Source organism: Salvelinus sp. IW2-2015, linkage group LG4q.1:29, assembly GCF_002910315.2.
Source record: "Salvelinus sp. IW2-2015 linkage group LG4q.1:29, ASM291031v2, whole genome shotgun sequence".
NCBI lineage: Eukaryota > Metazoa > Chordata > Actinopteri > Salmoniformes > Salmonidae > Salvelinus > Salvelinus sp. IW2-2015.
This window is the reverse complement of record NC_036842.1, coordinates 2,432,249-2,447,264: the sequence shown is the minus strand read 5'-3', so window position 1 is coordinate 2,447,264 and position 15,016 is coordinate 2,432,249. Positions and strand designations below refer to the sequence as shown.

Here is a 15,016-nt window from a genome sequence, read left to right as displayed (position 1 = left end):
TAGTTTCATTGTAGTGCTTGATAGTTTTTGCGACCGCACATGAAGAAACATTCTTGAAATTTCCCGGAATGACTGACCTTCATGTCTTAAATGAATGATAGACTGTCGTTTCTCTTTGCTTATTTGAGTTGTTCTTGCCGTAATATGGACTTGGACTTTTAACAAATAAGGCTATCTTCTGTATACCACCCCTACCTTGTCACAACACAACTGATTGACTCAAACGCATTAAGAAGGAAAGAAATTCCACAAATTAACTTTAACAAGGCGCACCTGTTAATTGAAATACAGTCCAGGTGACTACRTCATGAAGCTGGTTGAGAGAATGCCAAGAGTGTGTATTGTTGTCATCAGCTATTTTCAGGTATCTCCAGAGATGTTAGATCGGGTTCAAGTCCGGGCTCTGGCTGGGACACTCAAGGACATTCAGAGACTTGTCCTGAAGCCAATCCTGCTTTGTCTTGGCTGTGTGTTTAGGGTTGATGTCCTGTTGGAAGGTGAACCTTCGCCCCAGTCTGAGGTCCTGAGTGCTCTGGAGCAGGTTTTCATCAAGGATCTCTCTGTACTTTGCTACGTTCATCTTGCCCTCGATCCTGACTAGTTTCCCAGTCACTGTCACTGAAAAACCTCCCCACAGCATTCTACTGCCACCACAATGCTTCACTGTAGGGATGGTTCCATGTTTCCTCCAGAAGTGACACTTGGCATTCAAACCAACGATTTCAGGCTTGGTTTCATCAGACCAGAGGATCTTGTTTCTCATGGTCTGAAAGTCCTTTAGGTGCCTTTTGGCAAACTCCAAGCGGGCTGTCATGTGCCTTTTACTGAGGAGTGGCTTCCGTCTGGCCACTTTACAGTAAAGGCCTGATTGGTGTAAAGGCCTGATTAGTGAAGTACTGCAGAAATGGTTGTCCTTCTGGAAGGTTCTCTCATCTCCACAGAGGAACTCTGGAGCTCTGTCAGAGTGACCATCGGGTTCTTGGTCACCTCCCTGACCAAGGCCCTTCTCCCCCGAATGCTCAGTTTTGCCGGGCGGCCAGCTCTAGTAAGAGTCTTGGTGGTTCCAAACTTCTTCCATTTTAGAATGATAGAGGCCATTGTGTTTTTGGGGACCTTTAATGCTGCAGCAATTTTGGGGTACCCTTCCCTATATCTGTGCCTCGACACAATCCTGTCTCGGAGCTCTATGGACAATTCCTTCAACCTCATGGCTTGGTTTTTGCTCTGACATGCACTGTCTACTGTGGGACCTTATGTAGACAGGTGTGTGCCTTTTCAAATCATGTCCAGGACGATTCTGATAGCCAATCACGTGAAGCGGATGTGTAAAGAAATCATGCCGACCTTTTCCTCCGAAGATATTATTAAAATCAAGAAGCTGTAGAAGTTCTATCAAGTTGTAGAAACATGTCAAGGATGATCAATGGAAATAGGATGCACCTGAGCTCAATTTCGAGTCTCATAGCAAAGGTTCTGAATACATATGTAAATTATCTTTTTTTAAATTTTTATTAATACTACGCAAAAAAAAATTATAACCTGTTTTCGCTTTGTCATTATGTGGTATTGCGTGTAGATTGATGAGGAAAATATTAACTTAATCCATTTTAGAATAAGGCCTGTAACTAACAAAATGTGGGAAAAGGAAAGGAGTCTAAATACTTTCTGATAACCTTTGATATGCTATAATATTAAAACACATTACCTAGCAGTCAACCATGCAATAACAGTAAAATACTGTAAAATACAAACCCTGCCTCCTCTCAATGAATTAATACATTCGTCCATTAATTAATTACAATTACAATAAAAGATTACAGTAAGATTATTGGTACCGTAAATCTGATTAGGGTAACATGGTGTACTGTACATTTACAGCATTATACTGGCAGCATAGTTGCCAGCAAATAACTGTAATTATATAATACAGCTGTGATGCTGTAATGATTACAATAGGCTCATTTACAGTATACTTATGTATTGTATAATACACTACCCTTTTTCTTACTGTAAAACATTTTACAGCATCCCTGCTGTAAAGCAAAAAACTGTATTTAGCTGGCAACTCTGCTGCCAGTATAATGCTGTAAATTACTGGGAACAGTTTTACAGTTCAACTGTAAATAGATCCATGAATTGATCAATTTACACTTTACATGTTCGCTCTCTTTCTCTCACCTTCGTTCTTTATTTTTATTTTTTATCGTTCCTTTTTTCTGTATCTCTTTCTCTTGAGGCCAACAACCTCGGAAAGAGTTGAAAGTGAATCCTGTCTTTTGAGACCTCTATACAAGCCATTGTCCTCTATCATAAAGAATATGGCCATATTGAGATAGGCCTTTTGTGTTTCTGAAACCTGCTGCAGGAAACAGGTCTTCTTCTTCTTTTTTTTATCGTTTTAACACTTAACAACAAGTATATTCTCACCAACCAAAGCCAGGAGGTTTAGTCTTTAAAATAGACATCATATCAAATCAAACTTTATTAGTCACATGCGCCAAATACAACAGATGTAGACCTTTCCGTGAAATGCTTACTTACAAGCCCTTAACCAACAATGCAGTTCAAGAAATAGAGTTAAGAAAATAATGACCAAATAAACGAAACAAAAAAAATATTAAAAGTAACACAATAAAATAACAATAACGAGGCTATATACAGGGGGTACCGGTACTGAGTCAATGTGCGGGTTTACAGGTTAGTCGAGGTAATTTGTACATGTAGGCAGGGGTAAGGTGACTACGCATTTACATAAACTCACCATGTATGTATATAGCTTATGACAGTACGACTATACTCTATCCCCAGAAATATGTTAACAGTGGAATACCAATAAAACATTTGTTTTACAAGTATCATATAACGTCTCTACACTACAGTGAAGAGGGCCATTTGTTGACATGGCCCAACCGACCAGATCCTGATGCAACAGGATCGGTGAGCCAGCAGTGTTTGCTCTCGACACAGAACTCTAAGCTGATAGACCTCCGCGGGACACTGCATTCATGTCGGCTTCCAGCTCAAAGCAAACACGACACAGCCTCAGCCCACTTCAAAAACAACATGAGAATGTATTCAGAGACCATACAAGTTTATAAGCAATATAAATAGATGTACCGTATGTAGTCATATGCCAGTATAGTGAGTGTTTTGTCATAATTGTAACTCCAACTGCCTATTCTACGGGAACAAAATTGACTGCAACTGTAAACGTTAACTGCCTATTCTATGGAAGGACATTCGTAAAAAAGCCATGCATAAAAAGCATGTTGTCYTGCTGATCTGATGTGAGGCTCAGAAGTAGATTAATAATGTGTTGTCGTACTCCTTCACCGATAACAAGACGTGGCGTGAGATCAGCAATTAAACCCGAAGGGTTTGAAAAAGTACGGCTGCATAGTTCAAATGAAGCGTGAAGTGATCCAAAACGATTCTCGTTTCATGGTTACTTTATGTATGAGCTGGTCACAGACACGGAGTTCAATATGCCAAAATGCAAAAACTCACCTAAGGCAGGTGCATTGCCGACGTCTGTCTGCAATACTGAGAAACTCCCACAAAACCATTTATTGCAAAGTCTAGTCTGATATYCATTTTGGAATGTAAGTACTATGTCTATTTTACCAGCCACCATTGCCAATTTTACCTTGAAATTCACAATCAGTGACACACCTGTAGTAGGCCASTGTCGTGGTTAAACGCCATTGTATTGCACAGGCAAAGTACACAACAAGGTTACACAATACACACTCAACTCATAAGCGATACACGTTAAGCTAATAATAACTTACCCATATAATACAATAGCAGGCAACTCCACAAATGTTAGGTGATAAGCATAATGAACATTGTAACCTATACATTTCCTAATCAAAGAAATAGCTGCATTCTGTTCCTTATTTGTAACGTTATTATTCACTTAAGGTAATAGGTGCTGAATCATTGTTAGAGAATCATCAGAAATGTTTGAAAGGTAAGAACTGTCGGAGGTATCATGTTGGAAATCTATAAGGCTATAAGGGTACTGTYTAGGCTACTCTCACAAGGAGGCACAGGCTAGAGTGACAGACAAGGGAATACCTATACAGTAGCCTAGAGTGGGGAGTCCCCAGTCCTGGGGCTTCCTTATCAAAGGTGCTACCTGACAAAAAATACTCTTGCGTCACTTTTCCCACAAAGGTTGGTAGGCTATTTATTGAACTTGTTTGACGCACAGGAATTATAACAATGGTAGGCAAATAAAAATATTAAAACGCCATTGGTAAAGAGATTGCATAGCAGCATGTAGCCTAAAATGTTACTTTGAATTTTYTAATCATATGTTTTTTTGTTGTGTATTCCTGTAACACAACACATACTATTTATCCATTGCTCATTCATTAGCTAAGTATGCTCAAATGTAAATAGACCYGTAGCCTAGACAGTTTGGGTAGGCTGCAGTATTGCTATGACTGAGATAGAGGCGTGACATCATAGCCTATTTKATCTCAGAGCCTATACCAAGACAGGCGATAGAAACACAATCATCTATTCAAAAATGCAATATTGAACAACAATTCGCATTTCGTATGTGGGCTGTAGCGTTTACTTTTAAATTGTTTGAAAAGGCAATCAATCATGTAAAATGTGAAGTTAGTGTCCTGCAAAATATTAAAWCCTTCTGCCCACACCTCTACAGAAATGTGATCAACTTTCTTTTAGAAATGGACATGGCCCAGTTCCAACATTTCCAAATTATAATGAGGGTGTTTTTGTTACCATAAAAGGTGAATGGAGGGCGTTTTCCAGGCAGGATTGTATAATAGGCCAACAATATGTTTCTGATTTATCAATGAACATTTTTGGCACACGCAAATCCTAGAATCTCCAGGTACGCCAGAATGTAGTAAGACATTTACACTTGGTTGATAAATGAGGCCCCTGAACACTTATTGTGTTTTCTGTAGGAGCTACAATATCTCGTAAATTAGTGCAACTACAAGTCATTATTCCCATACTAGCCTGCTGTGAAACCTATAGGCGATCCCTTAGAACTGAGTTGATCCGGTTCCCCRACATTAGCTCTGGATAAAAAGCTAACGGCTGTGTGAGGGCCTCCCTGTTGCTATCGCTCTGTTTGCATGGATATAAACAGGAGACAGCGCAGAGTTTTTTTCCTTCCTTTTTCAGCCCTGCAAGCTTGTGCTATCGTCATGAACTGCACCTTATTTTTTTCTACCTAACCAGCGGGGAGTGTTGTTTCTGTCCTGCCTGTCTGTTGCTCAGCAACACGAAGGCGTGTCCACTGGCGATGATTTAAGAAGTCTCTCACTGTCACTTTTGTAGGTTCAGTCTGTACTCCGGTCCCTGCATGGCAGCGGGATTGCTAGGGAGACGAGGGAATCCCCGGGTGTCGCCTCACTCCTGATCAATTTGCATCAGCGGTTCCATGCTTGGTTGTCTGTCTCAGTCTGCCTGTTCCATTCGCTGCGTCCACAAGCATGGCTTGGAGTGAAGTGTAGCGCAACATCATCTCGGATTGTCAACCGGTGTAAAATAGGCTACGTAACCCATGCTGAAACAACCAGTGTATTTTACAGAATAAATTCATCAGAAGAACCACGTATATTTTCATTGATGAGGTGCGGGCTTTTTTTTWGTTTAACAGAGCAGCATTTTGGATTGCCAATGCCATTATAAAGTGCGCTTGGATCCTAATAGGCTTTTCCTTATTTTYGAAGAAAACGATAAGGATTGACATTTACATCTTTTTTTGTGTATGCAGGCAACCACCAAGTGACTTCGATAACATGGCATTGAGCGGGACGCTTTTGCCATCCATATCCACATTTGCAAGCGGCCCGACTGTCAAGAATAAATCCACGGGACATGCGAATTTGGTGAGTATGGTCAATCATAGCAWTTTTTTTTTATCTCAACAGTCTGGGTTATAGGCTTTAGGACATTKCGAATATTTAATGGTAGGTCAGGTCATAATCGGTTTTATTTATGTATTTCTATGGACATTGGTTTAATTTCTTGACATTATGTCATTGCTCGTAGTTATTCGTGTTGCTACATTGTATCATTGCCGCACTCTAGCACACCGCACCGCTGTAGGGGCGTGAACCAGCCGGGATACCAGTATAATTTTCAGCGTGGTCACTGACTGAATGGATGGTAGTCTACTATAAGGATTTAGCTATAATTTACAGCATATACCCAGCAGTGGCATCCTGTATTGCTTTACTGTGCACTGAACCTTGGTCACTATTCTAGCCGGCTACCACCTGGTACTATACCCTGCACATTAGAGACTGCTGCCCTATGTCGGCTACATCGAGTCATTGAATACTGGTCACTTTAATTATGTTTACATAGTGTTTACCCACTTTATGTGTATATACTGTATTCTAGCCATGGCMCATCCTACATAACTACAGCTGTACACACCTATTCTGTTCATATACTTTGCATACTGTCGTTACACACCATTATATAGTATGTAGGATATATATAGTTACATACATTATATGTATATATCAGTGGRGGTTGGTGCAGTTTAAGATGAGGGAGGATTATTCATTTTTTTATGAGCCTTATTTCTGTTACAGCATATTGGATGACAGTCATTCATATTCCATTCGATAGGTTTAGGCTACTACATGACTCTCAAATTTTCCCTGTACCCATCATGAGGTTGCTACAACCTAGCCTATGAATGAAAGTTTACAACGTAGGTGCYCACGTCAAGAGACAGACAGTGACACATTCAATACCGACGTGCACACTCTTGCCTGCATCTAGCTGATCTAGGGTGTAATCATTAGCCCAAAAGTTGCAAATTAGAGCTTCTATTGGACAAATTCAGATATCTTTCTCCCCGTTTTGTACCATTTGCTTCTGTTTAAGAAACATTTTTCCCCCGAATCGTCGGAATGAATACACCCCTGATCACACACAAACACAGTTAACTTTCATAGCAGCCACATAAAAACAGCGTGATCACTTTGCTCGTTGTACAGTATAATTCCTTCTCGCAACTATTTACACGCTCTCCTCRTCTCACCRRTTCCCTTCGCTTGTGGACTTCAGTGCACAACACATCAGCTGTCTGTGACCAGGCAAAAAACCTTTCCAAGACAAACCTTCATATCATGACTGCTAACTGCTACACACAGCCTACATTGTTGTCATGTCATAGTCAACATAGCTACTAGACCTAACGCATTAGTAAACCCGCTACAGTCATGCAGTACTGTGTACAGTCAGAAAGCAGTTTAGCAGTTACACCAGCGGGCCCCAGTGGCAATACATGAATAGAACCAAAAGCTTACCTTCACTTGGAAAAGTTCTAGTGTTGGATAGACAGAGCCAGCTAGCTAGCATAGCATCCCTTTCTGTTTGAGCCGGGTGTTTGAGTAGACTAAACAAGCTAGCTGCATTTGTTAGCTACGTGAAAGTTTAAAAATCTCTCTCTCTCTTGCTTCTCCTTAATTTGTTCAAAACTGTTCAACTACTGTCTTTCTCTCTCTTCGAGGTCAACTAGTCACCATATTTTATGCACTCCAGTGCTAGCTAGCTGTAGCTTATTCTTTAAGTCATTCCATGCTGCAAGAGCTTTGATAGGTTGGGGGAGTTATGAATTTGTCATAATTGCTGTGTAAATCTATGGAAGGGGGTGAGAACCATGAGCCGCCTAGGATTTGTATTGAAGTCAATGTACCCAGAGGAGGACAGAAGCTAGCTGTCCTCCGGCTACACCATGGTGCTGCTGAGGCTACTGTTAGACCTTCATTGCAGAACAGTGCATTTTAATAAATTATTTGGTGACGTGAATATATTTAGTAAAGTTTTATCCAAAAAATATAACGTTTTTAATGTTGCACTACAAAAAAAAATGAACTGTGGAGGATGGTTTTCCTCTTCCTCCTCCGAGGAGTCTCCACTGGATATATTTATATTCCGGTCACTGACATTGCTTGTTCTGATAATTCTTCATTTCTTTCTTTCTTAATGATTATTTTTGTGGGATTATGTGTGGATTGTGTTTTTTTWATGTTTTATTTACTGCTAGGTATTACTGCGCTGTTGGCGCTAGAAACACAAGCATTTGTCTGCACCTGCGATAGCATCTGCGAATCTGTGTACACGACCAATAAACTATGATTTGATTTGAATTGATTTAGGCTGTTGGTTTATCTATTGCCAATAATGTGTATAGAATAGCCTACCAAAAATGTGAGTTGTTCTCAATGAGAAGTTTATCCAGATCTCTTGTGTTATAGCATCCTAATAAACTGGAACTAATCCATACATGTCTGGGATTATTGTACATGTCTGGGATTACACAAGCGTATTTGAGACACAATGATAGATATGACCAAGAATCACTTTCCCATTTCAGTTAGYCAGAAGAAGAAATTCATCGACAGGTACTTACATTTGGCAATGAAATGTTTTGACCACGGACACACAGTCTGGGTGAGCAGATTCACCTCAGCCAGTCTCTCGATGATTTAGCACCATTATATCAGGCAGTCTTCAGCATTATGCTCATGGATTAGCTATGACCTCAGCTCTCTTTCTGTACTCATACTGATTTCAATGTGTGTTTCTCGTCTTCCCTAGAGATGGAAGGAGGAGCTGTCCCACCTGAAGAGGAGCGGCTGTTCTGACCAGGACATCTCCACTGGAATGGCCAAGAAAGAACCTGAAGAGCTGGATCTATTGGARTATGACTTRATCCTGTCCAACACTATGCTACAACAGCAGCAGCAGGCTGAGGCTATGGCAACGAGCGGGTCCCAGAACCTGTCCCCTTCCCCGGGATCCTACTCCTCCTACCAGCTCCCCTCTCCCCAGGACTCTGCTCACAGTGACATGCTGTACACTATCCCTGACATCAACGATGTGTCCCCCTCTGGGGGGTTCGTGGCGGAGCTGATGAGACCTGAACTGGACACGGCGTACCTCCATCCCACCAGCCTGCATGGCAAGTTTGTGGTGAAGTCCACCATGGATATGGCAGAGGTTGACCACAGCATTAATGTGAGTAGTAAAGCTGGTGTGGGCGCCGCCACGGACCCCTCCTCCTCGTTGCCCTTTATTTGCCATAGGATAAAGCAGGAGAACCCCAGCACGTGRACCATCACCCGGCCCATGGACCTCCAACTAGGGGTGGTGAACTCACACTCCCAGCCCAGGGCTGGTCAGAGGCCCCGCCTCGACCCCCACGGCTTCCCCCCAGGGGGGCGCCCTATGACTGCCAGCCGATCAGCCTCATCTCTGTCTCCGGACCACACACTGGCCAGGGACCACCACCCCTCCAGCCAGGTGTTAACCCACGCCCAAATCCCGCTGCCCYGTCCGGGCTACCACCACACCTCTCCGACAGGCTACTCTCCCTTCCCACAGCAGCATGGGTCTCTACAGTACCAAGGTCAGTTCAACTTCAATCTAAGTCTTTTTGACCGAGAGCCTTTTTTTACACAACGTATTCGAATTTTCTGGTGCCTGACTCTGAGGAAAACATTGAGGTGATGATGCTCATCACTTCGCCCTCCTCTCTCCTCCTAGAGCTCATGTCCCCCGGTGGCGACAGTCTACCAGAGGAGCCCAAACCCAAACGCGGCCGGCGCTCATGGCCTAGGAAGAGAATTGCCACACACACGTGTGACTATGCCGGCTGTGGYAAAACCTATACCAAGAGCTCTCACCTCAAGGCACATCACCGAACACACACAGGTTGGTACACATGTTGGATTTCTCATTGGGGGAAAAAAACGCAATTTCAAACGTTTTTTTGATGTCAGGAGGATTTTTTGATTTTTAATTCTTATTGCATCGCTTGGTTAWGAGTTTCATTACTGTAGTTTATGGTTTATGAAATGGTAGGCCTTTAGTGATTCACAGCAGGAAACTTTAACATTAAGTTTTATACTGGATTAATATTAACTTTACTTTCAATTTTGTATTCATTTGGTAATGATTTGGTATGGAGACAGTCTGTAGAATGGAGACACATTTAATGGCTGGAATAATCCATTTAATTTGTTGAAATGGAACCATTTGTAACAGGCAGCAATGTGACCCTTGTGTGTTTACTGCACTATAGAGCTACTATATGACAGGATGATTTTACTTATTCATGCGTTCATTCATTCTCTATTCAGTAACGCCAGTTAATGTCCCTCAGCAGTACGCTTTATGTTCACCTATAACTCTTACCTTCCCTGCTACCTACCCCTATGCTACTTGGCCCTGGCATAACGGCTGTTGTATTACTAGCAGTAAATTACTCTACTCTACATCATGGTAAAATAGAGTAAAAAGAGAGAACAGCAGCCCAGTTGGCAGGTGTCATGAACAGGCATTTAAACAGCAGCAGGTTTATACTGACTGTAGGCTGATTAGTTTAACCTCCATGCGCTGCAGGACAGGACCAACCTCTATCTGTGTTGAGGAGAGGAGAGTTTGGTCTGTTTTAACTCCGGGGTCAACAAACAAAATTCTAACGGCCGTGTTTGTGTCTCTCTCTCTCTCTCTCTGTGTGTGTGTGTGTGTGTGCGTGCCTGTGTGCGCACGTGCATGTGTTGTGTCATTATTAGGAGAGAAGCCTTATCACTGTGACTGGGTGGGCTGCGGCTGGAAGTTTGCCCGTTCGGATGAGCTCACACGGCACTACAGGAAACACACCGGGCATCGCCCGTTCCAGTGTGCCAAGTGTGACAGGGCCTTCTCAAGGTCCGACCACCTGGCACTACACATGAAGAGACACCTATGAGACAGGGCCTTCTCAAGGTCCGACCACCCGGCACTACACATGAAGAGACACCTATGAGACAGGGCCTTCTCAAGGTCCGACCACCCGGCACTACACATGAAGAGACACCTACGGACTCACTGGACGCCACCGAGACCAAGACTTAAAGACTAAAGATATTATTACAGAGACCGACCTGAACTTGTAACTTTGAAAACCAAACATTGCCTTCTAGCCATTGTCAAAGCATCAAGACAAGCCGTGCGATTCACGGCAAAGAGTGTTCCACTCGCTAGGTTCAAACCCTATGACTAAAGACTGTTCTTTGTCCATCTATTAGTGATCAGCGATGAACCGAAATGGTGGTTGTTTTTCAGTTTTTTTAAACATTCTAATTGCTCAATGCACACATTGCACAGTTTCTCTCGAGATGAATCAGATCAAGCCCAAACTACGTGATGTAGTAGGGAGTTGTAGTTTCCAACAGGACAATATTCTGCATAGTTTAGCGCAGAAAACATGGCCATTAACTACAATGACCACAATCTATTGCGCGCCTACTTGTCCGGTCTGTGTGTTTCTTTTACGCCTGTCACGTTAGGTGTGGGGGGCAGACACAGAAAGAGAAAGAAGAGACGGAAGAATTCGCGATCGAGAGGGATAGAGAGCAATTGCTTTGCAATGTATCTCTGCCTGAAAAGACATGATCTAAGTCAGGGGTGTCAAACTCATTCCATTGAGGGTAGTGTCTGCTGATTTTTGGTTTTGCCTTTCACTTCAGACCTAAACAACCTAAACAACCAGGCCTAAACAACCAGGTGAGGGAGTTCCTTACTAATCAGTGACCTTAATTCATCAATCAAACACAAGGGAGGAGCGAAAACCCGCAGTCACTCTGCCCTCAGTAGAATGAGTTTGACACGTGATCTAAGTCATTGGTAGTTGGTATTCAGCAGTCATGAAATAATGCCTCGTTGAGTTTAAATAACTATAACAATAGTGATTTTGACAGACGGAATAGGCAGCAGCTCTATAGAGATGAGGTCATGACTTGGAATGAAGTAATAAAGTCATCAACAACGAAACAAATATGAAATTCACAGCAACTAAAATATTTTATTAAAGTAGAGTGAACAAATTATGGTTAATACGTGATAAAAAAAGTAATGGGTAGTCACTGCTATCATGAGACTTTTTTAAAATAGTTTTATTCAACCCACATAATTCATAACATAAAAAAGAAACAATCAAAACCAAAATCGAAAACCTTAATTATAAAAAAAAATGTTTTTAACCCGAAACCGAACTGACCTCAAATAGCACTAATTGCTCAGCACTACCATAAATGGGATCGTGATATGACGTTTTGACAAGAGCCCTCAGAACAACCTCCTTTGTGGGACAAAACTGGAATTGACCATCTAGGCTATTTATCGACAAAACTTGGAGGACCAGGTGCTGACGTATGACTGGAAATGTATTAGTTATCAGGGAAACAAGACTCGGACAGACAGAACACATCCTAAGAGGCCTTCGATCCATTCTATCAGCCAAGTTGTTTGTCAAATTCATACTGTTCAACATACCGTATTAGACATTTATATTTATATTACTCTTCCAAGCCATTCATTACAGGTACAAATTAATTGATATGTTACAGGAAAGTGCTCAAAGACTATTAAGTGTATTTAAAGGTACCAAAGATTTTATTTGAAAGAAAACAGATAAAAAAAAGAGTATCAAGTATCACATGGTTGTCCGTGAGTTTCTTGTCTGTGAGTTTCTTGTCTGTGAGTATCTTGTCTGTGAGTTTCTTGTCTGTGAGTTTTTCTTCTTCCGCAATTGGACTTTAATCAGGTGAGTACTTTGCTCCTCAATGGTGATGGCAATCTTTCAATGCACTGTGGTCGCAAAGTGCAATGATGCTACGTGAGACATTCATATCCTCTTTCAAAACTCTGAACAATGTTTTTGTTCATGTAATATAATCTGAAGTTTTGTACATTTGTAAAGAAAATGCTTTTTAAAACCGCTTCAAATGTTTTGTACAACATAAAGAATAAAAATGTATTTAAAATGAACTTTGTATGTACTGATCACTGCTGTTTTGATAGCACTGTTATGTAAATTATTCCATACTCGTATTAACCTGTAAAATGTTTTGATAAATGTATTTGGTAAATGTACCTCAACCATGTAAATCAAAATGAAGCAACATCAGTATCTAATTTTATTAAGCTATATAGTTTGACTATCTATTTACGTAAGTCATAGCACATTTAAATAATAATAATGCTTAAAATCTTACTTAAGATGCTTAATAATGCTCATCTCCTTTTCTAAAGCTATATAATACAAGAGTACGCGCTTCATAATCATTGCAAGCATCCAAGTTGTGGAGTTTCTGTTCACTAGCAATGTCAACAAACTCTTTGAAGTAGTGTAGTGTAGCATAAATATCTTACATAAAATAGTTATTAAACTAGTTATACATAAATAGTTATCAAATTAGGCGTCCCCATTTACCTAGTAAAATGAATTATGGTGATTGTCTGTGGTTTCCGAACTCCTACCTGTCACTAGGGGACCTGATCCTAGATCAGCACTCCTTCTCTGAGATGCTTTATGAATACGGGCCCAGGAGGAGATATGTTCGACAACAAGTTTTGTATTTGTAAGTTATGTGCAGTTATCACTCAACATTTTAGCTCCCAGTTTGTTGTACTGGTACTTTTACTCAAACTGTCATTACTGACCTAAGGGGGGAACCCCCTACCCACCCCCTACACAAAAMGTGCTATCTACAACCTAAAAGGGTTCTTCAGCTGTCCCCATAGGATAACCCTTTGAAGAACCCTTGTTGGTTCKYGGTWGAACCCTTTTGGTTCCAAGTAGAACGGTTTTGGGTTCCATGTAGAACCCTTTCCACAGAGGGTTCTACATGAAACCCAAAATGGTTCTACCTGGAACCAAAAAGGGTTTTACCAGGAACCAAAAAGGGGTTTTACCTGGAACCAAAAAGGGTTCTCCTATGGGGACAGCTGAAGAACCCTTATGGAACCCTTTCTTTATAAGAGTGTAGGCAAAACCCACGATAACCTATTTCATAGATTTGTCTATGCTCAATAGATTTTTTTTTTTATTTAGTGAAAAAAAGGTTTTATTTATTTATTTAACCTTGATTTATACAGGCTTTTCTCATTGAGATAACCTGGTCCAATAGTAGCAGGGGGAACAAAGTTTCAGACCAAACAACTTACATACACTAACACAACATTAAACAAAACTATAGACACACATACAGTGCAACAATTACATATTACGTAAAAAAAAAACATGAATGTCTTGACTAAAAACAGCTGTCCAAAAGACAATTATACTCTTCTATGATATTTACATCGATCAAGTGTTTAAACTCCACCAACGAGACTAGATCATCAAATGTTTTAATGTTCAGGAGAGAATTCCAGGACCACGGAGCTGAGTAACTAAAACTATTTCTACCGTGACCTGTTCTAATTCATTGGTACTGTTAAAAGCAACTGAGAATGGGACCGTAATAGATATTACGAGTGTGCAAAGCTGTCATRAAGGCAAAGGGTGGCTACTTTGAAGAATATCGAATCTAAAATATATTTTGATTMAACACTTTTTTYGTTACTACATGATTCCATATTTGTTATTTCATAGTTTGGATYTCTTCACTATTATTCTACAATGTAGAAAACAGTACAAATAAAGAAAAACCCTTGAATTGAGTAGGTGTGTCCAAACTTTTGACTMGCACTGTATTATAGATCCTAACTTTCTTATAAATCAGTTATGAGTGAAGGTACCTGTGTTTTAAAGATGCAGTACATACTGTACGTTACTATATAGGAGTGGTTGGTGACTCATCCGTGTCTCCCTCCTCTGATAATTATGTTTCTGTACCTCCACACCCCTCTTTGTTATTGGCAGTTAGTTAGTCAATACTTGACCTACATACCAGGGAGGTTAATTAAATCCAGTTATCTTTACTAACCTATACTATACACTCCAACCTGGTCAGCAGTACTATGAGTCAAAAACACACTGATTTCAGACCCATTTTATGAAGACCCGGGCCCTGATTTCACACTCAGGGAACGTCCCCATTTTTAAACACCTGCTGATCAGACCAGACAGGGGGGCCCAAACCCACCCCACCCTTCACCCTCACCCCACCCATTCCCTTCCTCAAACCCTCCCTGCCTCTTCCCCAAATCCTCCCTACCCCTTCCTCAAACCCAC

General features: G+C 41.1%; 1 protein-coding gene across 1 annotated transcript; it reads left to right on the top strand.

Moving 5' to 3' along the window:
* The first annotated feature begins 5,300 nt into the window (after positions 1-5,300).
* klf4 (Kruppel like factor 4) lies at positions 5,301-12,490 on the top strand. The gene is made up of 5 exons (XM_023983361.3): positions 5,301-5,621; positions 5,765-5,879; positions 8,611-9,421; positions 9,559-9,726; positions 10,590-12,490. The coding sequence occupies exons 1-5, from the start codon at positions 5,617-5,619 to the stop codon at positions 10,763-10,765; spliced, it is 1,275 nt and encodes a 424-aa protein (XP_023839129.1). The 5' UTR covers positions 5,301-5,616; the 3' UTR covers positions 10,766-12,490.
* The last annotated feature ends 2,526 nt before the right edge of the window (positions 12,491-15,016 follow it).